Raw genomic sequence first — 21,113 nt, 5'->3', positions numbered from 1 at the left:
GGGTTCCATCCCCAGTACCACAAAAAAGAAGAAGAAGAAGGAGAAGGAGAAGGAGGAGGAGGAGGAGGAGGAGGAGAAGGAAGAAGAAGAAGAAGAAGAAGAAGAAGAAGAAGAAGAAGGAGAAGAAGAAGAAAACTGGCAGCTGGGCATGGTGGCACATGCCTGTAATCCTAATACTTGGGAGGCTGAGACAGAAGGATTTCAGGTTTGAGGCCAGACTCAGCACTTATCAAGGGCCTCTGCAACTTAGTGAGACCCTGTTTTTAAAATAAAAATAAAATAGGGCTGGGGGTGTGACTCAGAGGTGGAATGCTCCTGGGTTTAATCTCTAGTACTGTTGGGGTGTCTATTCCTCGACTCAGAAACTCAGGATCAGCAGGGTCCTTGGCTAATGGGATGGGAAAGAATTTCAGCTGGAGTCACTCAGAAACATAGATAGAGGTTAATTAGGTAAGTAGGAAATGCACATTAAAGGGAGAATACGGGTCATCTCTAGAGGAAGAAAGGCCTTTTGGAGCCTGCGGGGCTCTTTTCTTACAGGGGAATTTCTCTAGAGGAAGTTGGTGAGGTTGATCTCAGTCCGGCAGTCTTGAGTCAGTGTCTGGTCATCGGTGGTCTGGTCAGCTTTAGGGAGGATGACCTCAGTCTGGGAGTCCCAAAGTGGTTTCTGGTGATCTGGTTGTTCTTAGAGTTTTTGGGCTGATTGAAGTCTTCATTATCTGATCGACAGGTAAGCTGGAGAGTATCCTAAATTATATGTTTCTCAAGGTATCATATCTGTCTTGTTTACAGTACACAGGACAATTATATATATTATACTTTATATTTTTTTACAGTTCACTCTAGGATGTACAGATTTCCTAGAAACTTGGAAGAGACAGGCCCAGGAACGAGAACTGGTTCAGGGGACTTTAGCACCAGTTTCCTATATTAAAATTGTCATTTACCTTTCGTTTCTGTTCTTGTCTGTCTCCTTTTTATCTATTTATTTCTTGTATCCTACATCAGTACCACCACCACCACAACAACAAATTGTTAATCCATGGATGTCATGAAGAACGTTCTGTTAATTAGAGTGCTTAACCACCACACCCTGGCCCCTGACTTACACAAACTAAAAGAAAGCTTTAATCAGATAGCACTTAATTCTGATAAAGTTGTAACATTCCTATAACACCCCTAAATTGTGTTAAAATAGCAGCAGCTCTGCATAGACATATTTTAGAAGGTAATAAAATGTAGCTTGCCCATTGCACATGAGTAAACTTTTGTGTGTGTGTGTGTATGGTATTGGGATAGAACCCAGGGCCATTCTACCTCTAAGCTACATCCTCTGGGCCCTTTTTTTTTAATTCATTTTTTGGAAACAAGGTCATATACACACACATACATATAAAATAAATAAATTAAAAATGGCATAAGCTGGGCATGGTGGCACATCCTTTGTAATCCCAGTACTTGAGAGGCTGAGGTAGGATCGCAGGTTCATGGACAGCTAGTGAGAGCTTGTTTCAAAAATAAAGAATAAAAAATAGGGCTGGGAGTGTATTTCAGAGGTATAATGCCACTGGATTCCATCCCCAGTAACCCCCCCCCCCCAAAAAAAAGACATACATATAAAATAAAAAGAGAAAGACCCAGGTGAAATTGCATTTCTTACAAAATTTTCTTCTCAGTATTCCAGCTCACAAACTTTATTTTATTTATTTACTGCTTATTTTTACAATAGCTTACTCCTTACATTTATTGAACATGCTGTTATTCTGGGACTTATGCTTTTCAGGGACTGAGAGACAAAAAAGACAAACGCATCTGTAAGTGTTCTTGCCCTGTGTCCAGGAGTGACTTCCTGCATTCGGTGCTGAATCGTTTTGCCTGATATTTACTTACTTACTTATTTATTTATTTGTGGTACTGGGTGTGGAAACTTTTCTACCTCCAGGCTGTACTCCCAGACTTATTTTGTATTTTATTTGAAAACAGGGTCTCACTGAGTTGCTGAGAGCCCCACTAGGTAGCTGAGGCTGGCTTCAAACCCGTGCGATCTTCCTGTCTCAGCCTCCCAAACACTGGGATTACAAGCGTGCGCCACCACGTCCGGCTTGCCTGATGTTTATATTTTCCACTCTCATGTTTCCCTAAATAGTTTATGTTTCACAAAACTCATTTCCAAGAGCCTAACACAGTACTTTGCACATTGAAAATAATACTTTCTGAATAGAAACTACTTGGCTATGATAGAGTACTGTTACCTTCTTACTGCTTCCTAAGTAGTTTTATATAGTATAAAAATGTTCTCCATTCAGAAGTACACATGAAATCAGTAAAGATTAAAAAAAAAAGTTTGTTAAATCTATTGAAATATGTGATAAGTTTGAATTCTCTCTCTCTCTCTCTCTCTCTCTCTCTCTCTCTCTCGTGTGTGTGTGTGCACGTGCGTGTGGTAGTGGGGATTGAAGTTAGGCCCTTACACATGCAAGGCAAGCTCTATCATTGAGCTGCATCCCCAACGAGTTGAAAGTTTGAATTTCTAAGATGAAATTCACAGTTGGGGTGATTCACCTAAACCAGTTGGTGATTCAGTATTTTATGATTGGTCTATAGGAAAATAAAACCAAGGAGATCAGAGTGTGTCAATTCTTAAAATTCTTCACATCGTGATTTAAAAGGTCTCTTTTCTTGAGAGTAAGACTCAACAGGTCTGCCTGGAGCAAGGTTAGTACACGTGTTTGGCTGCAGAGAACTCATCCACGTTCTGGGAACTCACATTTAGCATTAGGTTACGAAGACATTTTTATGGCAGTCTGTGTCTACTTTGTGAACAGAATGTGAGAAACATCACTGGGAATATTTTGAGTTTTAAAAGAATTACATTCACATTACTTTTTCCTTGATACTTAATCAGTTGAATTTTGTGCAGGTTGGATTAACAGTGGTCATAAGAGAATCTAATAACTTGGCATTCATTCCAGTTTGCTCAGGGTAACATTTATGATTTATGGTACCATTGGAAGAAATGGTGGGTGTTACTTATTATTCCCTTTGTGAGATAACTGTAAAAACAGACTTTACTCTTCTCTTACCTTTCGACCACTTCATCAGTACACATTAGAGAAGTAAAAAGTAGCTAAGAAGCATCGTTCTGATCACCAAAATGAAGACGCAGAGTATTTACAGAGGAAAGCATGAACATTTAACAGTGCACACCTTCATTTTTTGAGCAAGCTGTAATCGTTCCTGAGATTACATAGGGCCTACAAGATGAGGTTTGCATGTAGGCATCATCCCATGGCTGAAAAGAGTAACTTAATGTTCAGTGTTCCATAGGCTAAATATCTCTCTCCTTTATTTGTAATTTTCATGGTTTTTTTTCCCCTAAGACAAAGGCAAATTTCCTCTCGGCCATAGCCTGTATTAAAATAAATTCTAAGGCAGAATCATCATTTTATAACAAGGCCAATCTTTACCCTGACCACCAAGCCCAGCTTTAATTCCAATAGTTGGGCAAACCTATTAGTTGCTACCTTACTGTCCTAAATATTTCCTGCCTCCCCTAGAGGACGTGGGCTCTAACTTTTTAACAAGCCTCAGAACAAAGCGTGGTGCGGAGCGAGCTAAGGTTTCGCACGGCTCTGGAAAGAAGCCCTGCTGCGCATGGGTCCTGTTCACCGTACATGGTGGATTAAAGTGATGTGTGGAGCATCTTTCTCTGTCACACAAAAACCTGTAGTCTGAGTGTTATCCTTGTCCCCTGACCAGGGTTATAATAGGGTTCTGCCACAATTCCTCCAATTTTTATTTCTCTCCAACAAGAGTGGAGGTCTTGCTGGTGTGGCCACCCTCGCGGGGTGGGAGGCTAACTTTGTTTCTGATGGTCTTATTTCAGCCTATGGTGAAGTTATATTGCGCTGCTGGGCATTTTCCCCCCCTCCCTTTCTCTCTTTCATTTGGTTAGGGCTGCCTCTGTTCGGCAGAGCATACTTGTTACTTCTTCTGTTACCGCTAGTTAAAAGTAATTGTTATTGCAAGCCCCCTGTATGCCAGTATCATTTTCTTTCATGGTGAAATCCACTAAGCATTCAGTAGCTGAAAGTAGGGAGCTTATAGAATCAAATCCTTTTTATCTAAACCAACAGCCCCTGCAGCAGCGCATTATTAACTAGCAGGAGTTGTTAATTACGTTTCTAACTTGTTGATCTTCATGGCTTCTGATTTTAAAGGCAAGGAAATTAATCACTGTGTGTGTCTCCTCCAATAGAAAATAACAAGAATGTGCTCCTCTAAGTTCTGTCTCCATTGCTGATCATCAAACCCTTGCATTTTTCTATAATACTTCTTTTCCCCCTTTGTGGACACAGCCATTTCTTAAGTTCAAAGAGCCTTTCTATTCGCAGCAGGATAGACGGTTGCCCATAAAACAAAGCCTTCAGAAGCAAATCCTCTATTCCTGAGTCTGAATGAGCTTGTATTGAAGATACGTTAGCAGTTGACATTACTTTAACACACACACACACACACACACACACACACACACACACACACACCTAATTAAAAGTGCAGTAGTAGTACTCAACATTTATTGAATATTTACAGGGGTCTAAGCAATGTATTAAACACTCTGCTTTTGTTTTTTCACTTAATTTCCATAGCAAACCTACGAGGTCTGAGCTGTACCTTTATTTTACAGTGGAAGAAACTGAGATTGAGAAAGGATTGATAATTTGCCCACAGGCACAGAGCACATTCAGCACCAGAAAGAGAAAAGGATTAGAGAAAGGGAGGTAGAAGAGTAACTCAGCACATTCTTTCTGAACTGTGAAGTGGCACTAGGAAGAGGGCTCACTTTCCTAACACTTGCACCTGGCTTCTAGAATACTTTCTGTTGTGGTTAGAAAATACGATGTCAGCCACTTCATCCCCACCTAAACATTCATCATTGAGACAGACGAACAACCAGATACATCCCGTGGATGCCGTTCTTTCTTAAGAAGTGTTACACAGAGAACAGTCTGCACCAGTACACCACTCAGCCGAAAGCTGGCACCACAGGCTGGTGGCTGGGCATTCTGGAAACACATTAGAATTTCCTGGGAAGTTTAAAAATCCCAAAGCCTGGCTCAACACAGACCAGCCACTCAGGCTTGATGTGCCCTGTCCCGGGCTGCCAGGGCCGAAAAGGCCTGGGAAAGGTTATTAGAGATTCACTCTTTTCATTTGGGGGTTACTGGGAATGGAACCCAAGGACATTCTACCTCCGAGCTACACCCCTAGCCTTATTTTTTATTCTTTATTTTGAAACAGCGTCTCACTGAGTTGCAAAGGGCCTCACTAAGTAGCTGAGGCTGCCTGAGAACCGCAATCCTCCTGTCTCAGCCTTCCAAGTACTGGGATTACCACATCCGGCTTAGTGATTCACTCTCAACTTTTTGGTTCCATTTCTTTTACGTTATTTTATTTATTTGTTTTAGGAAAATTTCATTTTCTTTGTTTGGCATAGCCTTTTCCCAAACCTTTTGGACAAATCCCATCAGGTTACATAGCAGATATAAGTTTCAGGGCTGTGTCTTCTGTAGGCACAGGGTTTATTGCAAATGTCTTATGTATTCCTTGTTGAAAATAGCCCAGATGAAGTTTCTCTCTGGCTAGAATTCCTTAGTCAGCAAGAGTGAGACACTTACAGTATCTCCGTCTCTTTTCTCTCAAGCACCAAGCACATACATAGTCACAATGAAGCCACCAGCCCAGCAAAGTTGGGTTTAAGTTCAACCCTGAGACTTTTGAAGAGTTTGTGTCTCTTCCCAGTTCTGGAAATAACCGAAGCATTTATTTAGATTATTCAGAGATCCCTTCCCTACTCTACACCACAGGATCTAGAATTACTCATATCAAAATAGATCAAAGTAAATTCTTACATTATTCATTATCAGTACCGGCAGCTATCAAAACTATTGGCTTTTGGGTTTCTTGGGCTGAAGTCTGGTTTGCTGGCTGGCTCACAGACTCTTTGTTAAGAAATTCACACGTAAGCAGGTAGTTGACACAGTGAGCACGCATATAATAAAATATACCTGAGAGCCAAGCAAGGATTTGCAGTTTTGACTGAGAAGTACAGCATTCTCACCGGGTTCTGAAAGGACATGATGGGGCTTGAATTCTCATCGGTTTCCCACACTGGATTAGAGGGAGGGACCTTTTTTGCACGGAAAACACATCATCCTTTTCCTTACAATCCGTTTCAAGTGAAATTGATTCTTAGGTCACAGTGGTTGAGAAATCCTCCTTGTAGGGATGCCGTCTCCTCAAATTTCATTTTGAAAAATGATCTTGGGTCCTCCTTCATTGGCATCTTTGATGCAAAGTGACATTAACGGGATACTATTGAAGCTGGGACAGCATGCAAACTGAAGAAAAGAATGCCTCTTCTTATGTTTTATTAATTCAACTAATCCAGACTATGCATAGACTATTTTTGTATCATGGACTCCTGGACAGTTTCCTCAGGGAAGAATATTTTCTTAAGAAGAACAAAGTGTGTGCATTCAGAGTCTGCTGTCCACTTAATAGCCATTAGCGGCTATTTCACCTGTAGGCCCTCATTCTCTTTCTTTCAAAATTAGGCATCGCAGCTACCTCTTCATAGATCTGAAGGATTAAGATAGGGGAGCAGTCTTCAAGCTTTTTGTTTCATACTTTGAAAAGTGTAGGTCCCAAAGAGCTCTTCTTCATATGTCTATCATCTTTTGTCATATTTGAAATTAAAGAAGAAATATTAAGCTGGGCATGGTGGTGCATGCGTATAATTCCAGTACTTGGGAGGCTGAGACAGTAGGATCATAGATTTGATTGAGGACAGCCTCAACAAGTAATAAGACTCTGATCGACCTAGCGAAACCCTGTTTCCAAATTAAAAAAAAAAAAAAAATAGGGCTGGGGGTGTAGCTTGGCAGTAGAATGCTCCTAAGTTCAATCCCCAGTACCAAAAAACAAAAGAAGTAGTAAGTATTCATTTTAAAGTGATTACAACCATTACTGTTGCAGTAAGTTCTTTTATGAGAAGTATTTTCCAAAATTAATTATTAGTGAGAATAGTTGTATTGTCTTCACATTTTTGCAAATCTCTTCCGTGTCTGGATTTCAGTGTCAGAAGACAATTGGGCAATTGGAATCCCAGATATGCTTCTGAAACTATTCTGTGGCATTATTGTTTTGATTGAAGTATGTGGAAAAAATCCAGCTTTGCATAGATAAACTTTTGGAAAAGAAAGGGATCTCAATAACCTTTGGATTATATGTGGATATTCTTCTTTGATTCAACATTAAATTCATTTAGTGATATTATCTTGAAGGCTAGTTGTAAGGTACCATCTGAAGTCCTGTTAGTGGACTTTATGCACTGTTAGTATTAAACTCCATGGGTTTATGTTGCACTCTGAATGACTCTTAGCCATGCCTAATTTTTAAAACATTGTAATTAGTCACTTGGAAAATATTAGTTCACTAACTGATACAAGTCATCTGAAACTTGACACAATTCTTTATATTTGAAAAGTGCAATTGCCAGGCATTGTGGCACATGCCTATAATCCTAGACCTTGGGAGGTTGAGACAGGAAAATCACAGGTTCCAGGCCAGCAACTTAGTGAAACTCTGTTTCAAAATAAAAAGTAAAATAGAGCTGGGGTGTAGCTCAGAGGCCAAATGTCCTGGTTTCAATCACCAGAGCCAATAAATAAAAATCACAATTATTAATATTACCAACCATTTCATCTAACATGTGTTACCTGTTGACAAGTTGCTAAACTCAGGGTAGAAGATATGTTTTCCAAAATTCTGATTTTAGCTTTAAAGCTCAGGTTATTTATTTATTTATTTATTTATTTATTTATTTATTGGTGGTACTGGGGTTTCTGGAAGCCCTTCTACCTCCGGGCTACACTCCCAGACCTATTTTTTATATATATATATATTTTTTTTTTTTTGGAAACAGGGTCTCTTAAGCCAGTGAGGCTGGCTCCGAACCTGCGCGATCCTCCTGTCTCCGCCTCCCAAGCGCAGGGATTACAAGTGTGCGCCACCACGCCCGGTAAAAGCTCAGGTTTTAACAAATATTGTTTTCCTGGAAGTGATAGGCTCACTTTGTTCTTTTCAATAATGTATCTGCCAAATGTCCTAGTCTGGGGAAAAAAAAAAAAAAGTACTTCAGAGAAAAAGTGGCTAGTTGAGTTGAGGATGCCAACAAACTGCCACAGGAGTGCCTTCCCAGGAGACACAGTCCTGGGCACTTCAGTATGAAATGGAAGCCCTGTCTGCCTTCTTCTCACACCTTCATAGAAGCTCAGAAAGATACAGACCTATAAGGGTTTTTTTTTTTTCCTTGTTTCTTTGTGATACTGGGGATTGAATCTACCTCCGAGCTATACCTCCAGTCTCCACCGCCTTGTTCAAATGGGATCTTGCTAGATTGCCGAGAGTCCTGCAAAGTTGCTGAGGCTAGCTGCAGATCTGCAATCTTCCGGTCTCAGACTCCCAAGTACTGGGATTATAAACATGTGTCACCATGCCCAGCAAAAGTTGACATTTAATTAAAGTAACTGGTTTGGCTGCACTGGGATGCTCTTTAGTGAAACTGGCTCCCCTGCTTTGACTTGTGCTAAGGATCCTGAAATTCTACTCTCCCGGCTTCTTTACACCTTACAAGGTTCACAGTGCAAATGTCAAGACAGTGGGGAGAAGAACATGCCTTGTCATGGTATTATTTTGAGGCTAGTTTTGACCCCATCAATTCCCTGAAAGGGCCTGAGGGACCCCAGAATTATGCAGGTCCACACCTTACAACCACAGCAAGAGGGTAGAAAATAGAGTGTCTTGCCAACCCGGGAAGTTAGACTTTCCTTCCGTTCTTCCTTGTTGTGGCTTGTGGCCTTGGCAACTAGCTGGTCTAATGAGGCCATCGTTTGGGAGACTGGTTATTTTGACGAAATCCCACTAGGGTTCTTTCCAAGCTCATTAGAGCTCCAATGCTTTTTCTCTTCCTGGGATGTATGTTGATGCTGAAAACAAACCATGGTGACTTTACTGCTGGCTTCTTTACAAGAAAACCCAGATAATCTCTGCATATATATACACACACACACATTGCAGATCTAATAAGTATATTCTAAAATGTGATACTTTAGCCAGGCGTGGTGGTGCACGCTTGTAATCCCCGAACTTAGGAGGCAGAGACAGGAGGATCGCGCTGGTTTAAAGCCAGCCGCACGTGCTGGCTTAGGAGACCCTGTTTCCAAATAAAAATGTAAAAATAGGTCTGGGAGTGTAGCCCGGAGTACCCCCAAAAAATAAAAAATAAAAAAATGTGATACTTTCCTGATTTTATATGTGTGAAGGTCTCAACTCTGCTTTTAGAGGTTTTCTGGTGATCTAAATAAAGGCTTTAATGTGACTCATGAACCCTTGAATTTTTAAAAAAAAGTTTTTGCTGCTTTTTCCCCCAGTAATGAGAAGGGGACAGTAATGAGAAGGAAGGTTGTTGGGCAAAATTAATAGTTTCAGTCAAATTGACTCGAAGAGGTTTCTGACCTGTCTCCTTGCAAGAAACAAAACAAAATTTTAAGAAATGACGGCTTCTGAATGACATTTTTATGGAGTGGCATCTTCTTAGCCGTTATTCATTTCCTAATGTGCTTCTTCTGGAAAGAATTTGGAAAGCTGGCTCCCTGGCCTGGCTCCTCTCCTTTCCAGTCTCTTGGCATTTCTTCCCAGTCCACAGCACTCACGCTGTGCTGACATGCCACTTGAGTTGTTTTTGAGTGTCCCTTCTGACCTTTTCTGCCCTGGTATAAGATATAGACCACAGCTACCACGCATCTCATTTCTTTTACGTTCCAAAATGCAGAGTCAGAATTTGGATCCTTTCAGAGGTACCCTTGGGGATATTTCAAACCAGAGAATACTCTTGCTAAATTAGTGGGTCCCTTTTTGAACTGTCACGATGTGCAAACTTGCAATATTTATTTATGCCTCAACCCCGAGGTGCTTTTTTCTTCCACATATTCTTCAGTCTGCTTCTTGGAATCCAAGTGTTGCCACGGCATCTTCTGCGTAATGCCAACAGTAGAATTTTTGGATCATTTTCTTGATTCGTGGGAGGAGTGTGGTGACTGCCGCTCGCTGACAAGAGGCAGCGGGGGACTCTGCAGCGTGAGGCTTGTGCCTCTGTATTTTGAAATGTCAGCCCCTCTGCACACCGCTCTCCTGCGTCAGCCGTGCTGTGCTGCAGAGGAGGAGACACGGGGCAGCTCAGCAGCACGTAGCACCCCCAGCAGCAGCAAGAACCCCTCAACCCCTCATACTGTTGGCTTCTTCTGGGTGAGAATTAGAACAAGACTGCTCCTTACTACATAAAAACGTTAAGAATTTTGTAGTGTGTGGTGTAATTCAGGGCCTTTGCTGTTTTTGAAAGGGCTCTGACTTGTCTTCCACTGGTTCCTGAGAGTTAGGAAGCCGCACTGTCCTTGTCTTTTGTGGGAGGCAGGAAAATAATATAGATATGAATAGGATGAGCAGATCTGGTTATGAACAGGTGGCAGAGTCACTACACTGCACACTAGATGAGGTGGGTGTGGAAGCCAATCAGATCCAGTGATACCATATTCAAGAATATGTCTCTGGTAGCCAGGTTGCTTTCTGGACAACGTTTGAATTGTCGTGGCATGCTAGATTGTATTTCTTTATTACCTGCACTCCCTAGAAGCACATGCTATTCACACCAGTGTAAATATGCCTTAATGCTCCCATCCTCTGGGATCCAACCTATAAAATGACTTTGTCATGAGCAGACAAGACAGACAGGATGTACCAGAATTTAACTTTCCCCAACAAGTTGAATAAAAGTAGAGGCGATGGATTTTAGCATCCGATGGGCCCAGGTCATGGTCCCTGAGCACTGTCCTTCGTGTCTTGGGACGGTGCCGGAGCACTGGCAGGCCTGGCTGAATGTTGGGCGTGTGTGCTCTTTGACTAGTTCACTTCTCCTCGGGGGCTGAAGCGGGTCAAAATCTTCTTTGGGGAAATAGCGCTTTTTCGGGGGAGAGTCGGGTCAGGTACATCTTGGCCCTGCGTTCTGACTAGACGTCGTCTGTCACTGCATGATCAAATGTGCCGCGTCACGCCTCTGCCTCTCGCCACTACTACAGTGCCCTTTCTGTTTTTAAGGAAAGAAGGATTGTCGAAATGTGGAAGATGCAAGCAGGCATTTTACTGCAATGTGGAATGTCAGGTAGGTGCGGGCCAGCCGGCAGGGAGGGCCTCTGTCCTCTGAAGATCAGGTCCCCGGTATCTTCCTCTTCTGGTGGTGTTCTGCAGCATGCTCCTGCAGCCAAGGACAGCCCTGTGTGTGCTGCCTGCGACTGACAGGCAGCCAGGGACAGGCAGTCACAGTTTGGGGCCACATGCAGGACTGAACATGGGGCACAGGAGACATGCGAAAGACACAAGGAAAACAGCAGGTATGAGGAGGGGCATTACCATGGTTGACAGTTTGCCTCCCAGGATGCCAGCAACAGATGGAAAATGCAGATGACAAATGGAAAATGTTAAAATGCTGTCTCTAAAAGGTTTACATTTTGTGGGCAGGAGTCTGTAGTGCTCAAGATCTCATATAGTAAGCTGGGTGCAGTGGCATATGCCTGTCATCCCAACAACTCAGGAGGCTGAAGCAGGAGGATCGTAAGTTCAAGGCCAGCCTGGGCAACTTAGTAAGACCTTGTCTCAAAATAAAAAAATAAAAAAGGGGGAGCTGGAGATGTAACTCAGTGCAACCCTGGACTCAATTCCTACTACTGGGGGGGAAAAAAGAAAGAAATTCCTGTATTAAGCTGCCCTCAGCCTAGAGATGTATGAGGCTTCCTGGTGCACTGGGCTGGCATGGCCAGTCTGTGTAGCCAGAGGGAGGCTGCTCTGAACTTGTACCAAGCCAAAACTTGGAAGCAGCCAGGGCCGAGGGTTAGGAGGTGAACGCTGTAATGTGGGCACGGGAAGGTAAATACAGAGGAGTTGGGGGAAGCCTTGGGTGGCTTTCTGAGGGGCAATGAAGGGTGTCTCCCGTTACACCAGTTCCACGGAGTGTTGCTAAGTATCTCACAGGAAATGCAGTACATGTCTGCTTAGGCAAACATGGTCTTTTTATTTCAGAACCTTTCATAGTCTTTCTTATGCTAATATGCACTAGGAATTGCTAAGCCTTCCTGTTTGACCTGTATACCCTCCTGTCTTTTTTTTTTTTTTTTTTAAGATAACCTATTAATACATCTTGGGAAGGGCCAGCACTATTAAAGGATGGCTCTAAGTGACAGGGAAGATTTTGCTCATATCTGTACCTCCTGGTAGTTTTTACACTCAGGTTCATCTCCCACCCACATCCGGCTTCACCTGCTCTAACTGCGATGACTGTTTGACCTGTGATGATGTACTGTTTTAGTTTTTCCTCCTCACCTCTCTGTGCCTGTTGGCCTCTGAAATGGCTGAGCATGGGAGAACCAGCCACGCCCTGGTAGCTCATCTGACCACAGAGCTCCATTGACAGCAGCCCCTTGCTAGAGTCAACACACATGGTGATGCTGGTTCGGAAGCTCAGAGTCCCTTGGCTTTAAAGGCCCAGAGCATAGTCTCCTGGCCTGGATCTACCACAGAGGCTTCTTGAGGGACAGCCTGTGGGACAGTGAAGATAGAAATGTGGCTTGGAGTTAAATTTTGGGTAGTATGCCTTCTTTAGAAGAGACCGTACTTGCTCCTACCAGGTGTGGATAAGGTGTTCTGTACATAGATTGCCATGGGATCACAGAGACTAGTGGCCTTGGGAGATATGTGATTTGACTTACTTTCTACAAGTGGTGCCTATCTTTTGTGTGTTGTACTGGGGATTGAACTCAGGTGTTCTCTACCACTGAGCTATACTCTCATCTCTTTTTATCTTTTATTTTTTATTTTTAGACAAAGTCTCTCAAAGTTGCCCAGGCTGTCCTTGAACCTGTGATCCTCCTGTCTCAGTCTTTCAGGTACTGGCATTACAGATGGGTCCCACCATGCCCAGCTACTGGTATCCATCTTTATGAGTTGTTGGAACCAAATGATATCATAGAAGTGAAAGTTCTATATAACCTATGACACTCTAAACAGATGTGAGATATTTTTATAAGCAATGTTACAGCCTACAGTTGAATTTGTATTAATTCAGACTGGACTGAAGCTTATTAGCTTTGTGCAAAGGATAAGGTAAAACAGTATAGTTTTGATTTAAGGATCTTGGTTATTTTTAACTTAAGAGAATGGCTGTCTTCTAAGGACTTAAGGGTATTGGGAAATACTTCTTAACAAAATGAGTCTTCACTCCTCTGAGTAACTGTGAACAGTTCCTTAATACAGAACTTTAGAACATGTGCAGCCAGACCTGTAGCTCTCCTGGGCGCCTACTCAGCTGTGTTCTTTGGGCCTCCCTGTGTGGCAGCACATTGATGAATTGCCGTGGCTGGTGGTACACTGACAAATTGTCATGGTCCGAGTTGGGATTTTGAGTTGTCCATTAAGGTTCCTAGGACATAGTCTTCCAGATTTGTGGAGTTAGAAACCTCAGTTGTAGGCATGCCTGCTCCTGAGGAAGTCTCACATTAACTATATATCCCAACCTGGATGTATCCCAGTTTGTACTCTGTCTCCCCATAGAGAGACTATGCAGGTGGTCATGTCATAATGAGACAAGTGCTTGGGTGGCAAGGTCCCAGATGGTGGAAAGAGTTGTGGGGTTGTAGAAAAGCTTGGTGGCCCCTGCCTGTATTCTAGGACTTGGGAGGCTGAGACGGGAGGTTTGCAGGTTCAAGGTCAGCACCAGCAATTTAGTGAGACCCTGTTTGAAAACAACACAATAATAATAATAAAGGGCTAGGGATGTAGCTTAGAGGTAGAATACCTTGGGTTCAATCCCTAATACCCCCCCCAAAAAAAAGAGTTGTGAGATTGTAATCTTAAAAGGCAGCAAGTGAAGACAGCCTCCTGATGGGGAATTTTTCCTATTGTGCTTTGGTTCCTGGGCACAGGCACCCAGAGCCCCTGCGGTTCTGTTTTTTCTATGTGTCTCTTACGTGCCTAGTGACCAGAGTGCCCTTCCAGGTGGCAAGAGATGACAGAGCTTCTAAAACCTCTTTAACCAGAGATGACAGGCTGGGTTTGAGTTGTTAAGTTTCAGCTGTCTTCCATTGCTGAAGGAAGAGGCTAATGACCCATAAGGTTTTTCAGCCTTTAGTAGCGAAGAACAAAATAAGTTGGAAGAGAAAAGTAGGGTGGTGCATTATAATGAAATAGAGTGGGCAGGAAGGCTTTTAATACAAGTGACTGTATAGAAAAGGAGGGTGGTCCAGGTGCTTCATGCAGGAAATCATTAGGGAGGAAATCTGGGGCATCTGCTCCAGATAGATAGGTATTCATGGTTAGACTTGGGGAAAAATTTGCGTGGGCTCAAAGTGGAGGCTCTGCGTGACCCAGACGTGAGCAGCTGTGGATGAGAAGGGAGACATGGGGATTCTCTGGGCTTTCTTCAAAGGCAGCCCCACTCACCTGGGCTCTGCAGACAGGACAGACAGGAATGGAGATTGTCTAGTGCAATGCAGCAGCAGATAGGAACGCAGCATCCATAGCAGCTCGGTGACCCGCCCAAGGTTGATGGGACAAGACTGTACATTTTGCTAGGGGACAGCAGGAGTTCACTTGGGACTCACTAGGAGAGGAGGCGTTGTGGGAGTTTGTAAAAAAGACAGAAGTGACCTTTAGTGGATGTGAGAAGGGCAAACCTTGTCCACTGTCACTGTTTTGGTTAGAAATGCCCCCAGGAATGCCAAGGGACATGTTCTTCCTGGGGTTTCCTCTTTCCACCAAGCAAGGCATCTTCAGGGATGCGAGTCACTGCGTGTCCTCTCACCCCCTGCTCTGTGCAGTTTTAGGACTTAGCTCCATTTGCTCTACTTGGCTCTGCCTTGTCTGGTTTACTCCCTCTTGTTACAGTGGGTGGGTGCCAGAGGAAAGATGAAACTGATGATGCTTGGATAGAAAGGTAATGACACAGAAATTCCTTTTGAGTTAGGCTGATATTTTGTGACCTGTTTTTTGGTGGTACTGGGGATCCTGGAAACCCTTCTACCTCCGGGCTACGCTCCCAGACCTATTTTTATATTTTTATTTGGAAACAGGGTCTCAAGCCAGCGAGGCTGGCTTCGAACATGCGCCATCCTCCTGTCTCCACCTCCCATGTGCGGGGATTACAAGTGTGTGCCACCACGCCCGGCTTACCTGTGTGTTTTAATAAGCTATTTGTGTATTGTTTTATAGGTCTGGTTTTTGGTACTAGAGATTAAACCTAGGGACATTCTACCTCTGAGCTATAGCCCCAGTCCTATGTATGTATGTTTGTTTGTTTGTTTGTTTGTTTGTTTGTGTTACTGGGGACTGAACCCAGGGATATTCTACCTCTGAATTACATTCCTAGTCCAATTTTATTTTTTATTTTGAAACAAGTTCTCAGTAGGTTGCTGGCCTTTTCTTTTCTTTCTTTTTTTTTTTTTTGTGGTACTGGGGTTCCTGGAAGCCCTTCTACCTCCGGGCTACACTCCCAGACCTATTTTTTATACTTTTTTTTTTTTTTTGGAAACAGGGTCTCATAAGCCAGCGCGCGCGGCTGGCTTCGAACCTGCGCGACCCTCCTGTCTCTGCCTCCCAAGCGCGGGGATTACAAGCGTGCGCCACCACGCCCGGCCGAGGCTGGCCTTTTTAAGTTGCTGAGGCTGGCTTTGAACCTACAATCCTCCTTTCTCTGTCTCCCAAGTATTGGGACATGTGCCACCACAACCAACTTGAACTATGTTTATTTTTATAAATGTGCCAGAAAAGCTAAGGAATATTATTCACTTAGACTTTTTCATTAAATTGTACCATGATGTGCTCGAAAGAATAGTTTTAGAAAGTTTTTATGTAAGATAATCATTGTGCAATAGAACAGTGTGGAAGATATTTCTTCACTTAAAAATAGAAGAAAAAAAAGCTGATTTGTGGCATTGCACACTTGTAATCCCAGGGCTTGGGAGAGTGAGACAAGAGGATGGCAGATTGAAAGCCAGCCTCAGCAGTTTAGAGAAACTCTGTTTCAAAATAAAAAATAAAGTAGGGCTGGGGCTGTAGCTCAGAGGTAGAATGTCACTGAAATCAATCAGCAAAAAGATAAAATTAAAAAATAAATAAAACCTATTTTATAAATAAAAGTGATAGGTTACAAGTGTGCGTTGGAAAATATAAAGGGGTATATTCTGATTGGGATTTTTTTTAAAAAGCATATGTTAAGAGCATGTGAAGAAAGATGTGGGGAAATTTTGGACTTTTATTATTAATTAGAAAATAGCTGAAGTAGCCATGCGTGGTGGCATGCATTTGTAATCCCAGCACTTGGGAGGCTGAGACAGGAGGATTAGGGTTCGAGGAGGACAGCCTGAGCTACTTAGTGAGGCCTTCTGTAACTTAGTGAGACCTCATTTCAAAATAAAGAAAAAAATAGGGCTGGGGTGTAGCTCAGAGGTAGAATGCCCCTAAGTTCCACCCCCAGTACCATGAAAGAAGGAAGGAAGGAAGGAAGGAAGAAAGGAAGGAAGGAAGGAGGCAAAGCTGAAGTATAGGGACTTACCCTTCCTCCCTCCCTCTTTCCTTCCTTCCTTCCTTCCTTCCTTCCTTCCTTCCTTCCTTCCTTCCTTCCTTCCTTCTTTCTTTCTTTCTTTCTTTCTTTCTTTCTTTCTTTCTTTCTTTCTTCTTTTCCAGTACTGGGGATGGAACCCAGGGGCATTCTACATCCGAGCTATACCTCCAGCCCTATTTTTTTTTTATTCTTTATTTTGAAGCTGGGTCTCACTGAGTTGCAAAGGGCCTAAGTAGCCGAGGCTGGCCGTAAACTGCGATCCTCCTGTCTCAGCCTCCCAAATACTGGGATTACAAGTGTGTGCCACCACGCCCGGCTTGAAGTATAGGGAATTTCTAATCAGTCTCATCAGCCCCTGTCCTTGTCTGGATGGCTAGTAAATGGGGCAGGGTTCCTAGCTTCAGTCCTGGTTTAGCTCATGGTGGTCTCCTAGCCCAGCCAAAGGGTGCATCCTAACCCTGGCCCACTGTGTGTGAGTGACAGAGTAGGCCCCAGCCCTCTTATCAAGAATGCAAAGCCAAGCCCACATCCTAGTGATGGTGGCTCAGAGAACGGGTCCTGTTCCTGTGAGCTGGTCAGTGACCACCTGATGCTCCTCCCTTCTTTCTCTCAGATAATGATAGTGCAAAAGTAGAAATCTTGTGACATTTTCTTGCTACACACATTTTAAGAAACCATTTACACGTGTACTAGTGCACTGTGTTTGTTTCAAAAGCTTCATTGCAACAATTGAACCCCCAAATGTTAGACTTTGCAAAGAGGGCTTTGTAATGAAAATCCAGTTTCCTTTCTAAGAAAAGCAGATTTCATTAAATATTCTCTCTTTTCTTCCTGCTTGGAAGTGCTATTTACCATGAAACAATTTTGCAGTTCTTTAAGCATCCTTAAGCATTTTAGTCTATGCACAAAAAATGACAGTCATTCATAGCACTACTTGAGCTGAAGATGAATTTGGAGTTTAAAAAGAGAACCATTACTACAAAAAATGCTGGCTTAATCTTATATAGATTTGATTTCTTAAGTTTATTACATCAACAATATGTGCTTATTATAGAAAAATCAGAAAGTTACCAACTAAAATAACAGAATGAGTATTATCCCTTAAAAGAAAACTGTTAGTAACATCTATGTTGGTACTTGTCTTTCAGAATCTTTTTGGTGCATGCATTATTTTTTTCTGGAAAATGGATACGAGGTTACATAAAATTTTACAAGGATTGCAATTAGGGAGCAATAGCTTGAATTTTGGAAAAAATAGTATTTTTAGAAAACTTAAAAAAATGTTTAAAAGGCATAAAGAAGCCAGGTATGATGGCACATGCCTGTTATCCCAGCACTTGGGAGGCTGACACAGGAAGAGTGCAAGCTTGGGGTCAGTCTCAGCAACTTAGCGAGACCCTTAACAATTTAGTAAGACCCTGTTTCCAAAATTAAAAGCTGGATGTGGTGGTGCACGCTTGTAATCCCAGCATTCTGGAGGCTTGTAATCCCAGCATTCTGGAGGCTGAGACTGGAGGATCGCAGTTTGCGGACAACCTCAGCTACTTAGTGAGGTCCTCTGCAACTTAGTGAGACCCTGTTTCAAAATAAAGAATACAAAAATAGGCCAGGGGGTGTAGCTCACAGGTTAAATGCCCCTGGGCTCCATCCCCAGACCCACAAAAAAAAATTAAAAATAATACAAGACTTTTTAAAAATATAAGCATCATGTGGCTACTCACCATCTTACAAGGATAGGACCAGACTTCATTTTTTTGGGTGGGGCATTGAACCCAGGGGCATTTGACCTCTGAGCTACACCTCCAACCCTATTTTTTATTTTTATTTTGAAACAGGTTCTCGCTAGTTGATGAGAATCTCACAACTTCTCAAGCTTACCTTGAACCTGTGATCCTCTTGTCTCAACTTCCCAAGTACTGGGATTTCTAGCATGCACGCCAAGCAAGAGCATGCTTTTGAACCTCCATCACTCAGATGCAGGTTGTGTTTCCAATTCTCAATGAAATAAGGTGTAGCTCAGAGACGGAATGCCCCGGGGTTCAATCCCCAGTTACACACACACACACACACACACACACACACACACACACACACACACAGCATAAAGAATTGCAAAGTTACTCTGTACAAAAAAACTGCCAACATTAAAGACAGGACTGTTAATTAATAAAATTCATTCTTAAGAATTTTATGTATTTATTTTTAGTTTTGTCAGTGTGATTGTTTATGGTTTCATGTGTGTGTGTGTGTGTGTGTGTGTGTGTGTGTGTTACTGGAGATTAAACCCAGGAGCATTCTATTTTCAAGCTATATCTCCAGCCCTATTTTTTATTCTTTATTTTTGAAACAGGGTTTCACTAAGTTGTGAAGGGCCTCACTAAGTAGCTGTGGCTGGCTGCGAACTGCAGTCTTCCTGTCTCAGCCTCCCAAGTACTGGGATCATAAGCATGTAAATTGCTGCTGTCAGGTTCTCTAGGATCTATGGACCATCTCTGTGTTAAAAGATAGTGTATAAAAATATATTTAAAATAGGAGTAGAGGTTCAGCTCAGTGGTAGAGTGCTTGTCTAGATTGTATGAGGCTGTGGGTTCAGTTTCTAGCACTTTGGAGAAAAAAGCTGAAAACCTATCTGATATTTCTTTTTTTTTAATTTTTTATTGGTGCATTATATTCATACATCATAATGGGGTAAAACGCTTATGTGGACATACATGTACCCATCGTCAATTTAGCCCCTACCTAATTCCCATCTCATTTCCTCCCCATCCCTCCTTCTCATGCTTGGCTTAGTGGTGGACTTCAATATGTTTAAGTACATTGTGTGTTTTAGAGATTTTCCATCTTCCCCCCTTTTTTCTCCTCCTTTAGGTTGCCTTGTTTGCTCCTCTATAGGATTTCCTTTTTCATCTAGAGTTCCTCCTATGGCCCATTTCTCCTTAGCTTTCACATATTAGGGAAAGCATCCGATTTCTTATTTTTTGTGATTGACTAATCTCGCTTAGCATAATGTCCTCCAGTTCCATCCATTTCCCTGAAAATGATGTAATTGTGGTTTTTTTTATGGCTGAATAAAATTCCATTGTGTACATATCCCACAGTTTTTTTAATCCATTCATCTGTTGATGGACATCTTGGCTGGTTCCATAGTTTGGCTATGGTGAATTGTGTAGCTATGAACATAGATACACATGCATTAGTTTGGTAGTTTGGTTTCCTATCTTTTGGGTAGATACCCAGAAGTGGTATTGCTGGATCAAATGGTAGCTTTGTTTCCATTCTTCTGAGGATTCTCCATACTGTTTTCCAAAGTGGTTGAACTAATTTGCAATCCTACCAACAATGTTTTAAAGTTCCCACTTTGCCACATCCTCGCCAGCATTTGTTGTTGTTTGTGTTACCCTTCTTTTCATTTTCCTTTCTTTCTTCTCCCTCCTTCACCCTCCTTCCCTTCCTACTTCATTCCTTTTCTTTCTAAGAATTGGAGCTGAGCAGTACTGTTGTGGTGCACCTCTTCCTTTCTTATTCCATATTTCTCATCACCTTCAAAAAAGAAAGTGATAATGATTATTATTAATAGTAGTATGAAGGCAGATCTTCCTCGGTGGCACTTACATAGTCTGCATTTCCTGGCATTCATCCAGTTATCTGACGTAAGTGCTGTGTGGAACTGTATCTAATTATAGGTCTCTTGCTTTTTACCTTGTGTTCCAATCTGGTCATAAACTGCTTGAAGTCAAAGACTTGATCGCCTCCTTGCCACTGGGATCAGTCGGTAGTTCTCATTGAATGATTGAACCAATACATTGATTCCAACCTTTTTTGAGAGTATACTATGTGCTAAAGTACTGTTCTAAGTGCTTTTCCTGGATTTGTTTACTGGTTTCTCACAAGGACCCTTTGTGGTTGCAAAGATGCCTGATTATCCCAATTTGAAGGGCCTGCATTTGTTGGTAGTCTCTGAGCTTTGCATCTGATTCCTGGAAAGTGTAAAATCATAGACTGAGGACTCTGGACTGTTAAGTAACTTAGGCTCTGTCATTTGCAGGCAAGGAGATGGGCAAGGGATTGTGAGGCCTGCCTGGCATCACACGGCAGCTAGCTTTGCACAGCAAGGGGACCGGTCCTATCCTCTGCTCTCTTCCCAGAGCATTTGCTGCTGTTAAGTCCCTTCCCTTGAGGACATTGACATCCTAAATATCAATATTATGTGTTACTTGCGGTAGCATTAATTTAAATTATATTAATAAATGATAAATTATATTAGTCAATGTTGTTGGTAAACACGAAAGCACTATCTACAATTCAGAAAACCAACAACGTAACAGCCCATCAAGACAGAGATCTTGGCTTAATTTGGATTTTATTCTCATAGTTACTGGGGTCATAG

General features: G+C 42.3%; 1 protein-coding gene across 1 annotated transcript in view; it reads left to right on the top strand.

Annotated features, from left to right (window-relative positions):
- Nucleotides 1-21,113, top strand: part of SMYD2 (SET and MYND domain containing 2) — a gene marked incomplete at both ends in the record, with an annotated part of 55,495 nt that overhangs the window by 11,737 nt on the left and 22,645 nt on the right. Inside the window, one exon of the mRNA XM_080698503.1 lies at nucleotides 11,215-11,278. Within this exon, the coding sequence (XP_080554629.1) occupies nucleotides 11,215-11,278 (64 nt within the window). The remainder of the gene's footprint in view (nucleotides 1-11,214; nucleotides 11,279-21,113) is intronic.

This window comes from Muscardinus avellanarius (genome assembly GCF_963383645.1).
Source record: "Muscardinus avellanarius genome assembly, chromosome: 7".
NCBI lineage: Eukaryota > Metazoa > Chordata > Mammalia > Rodentia > Gliridae > Muscardinus > Muscardinus avellanarius.
The sequence above is the reverse complement of the archived record's forward strand: the minus strand, read 5'-3'. Positions and strand labels throughout refer to the sequence as shown.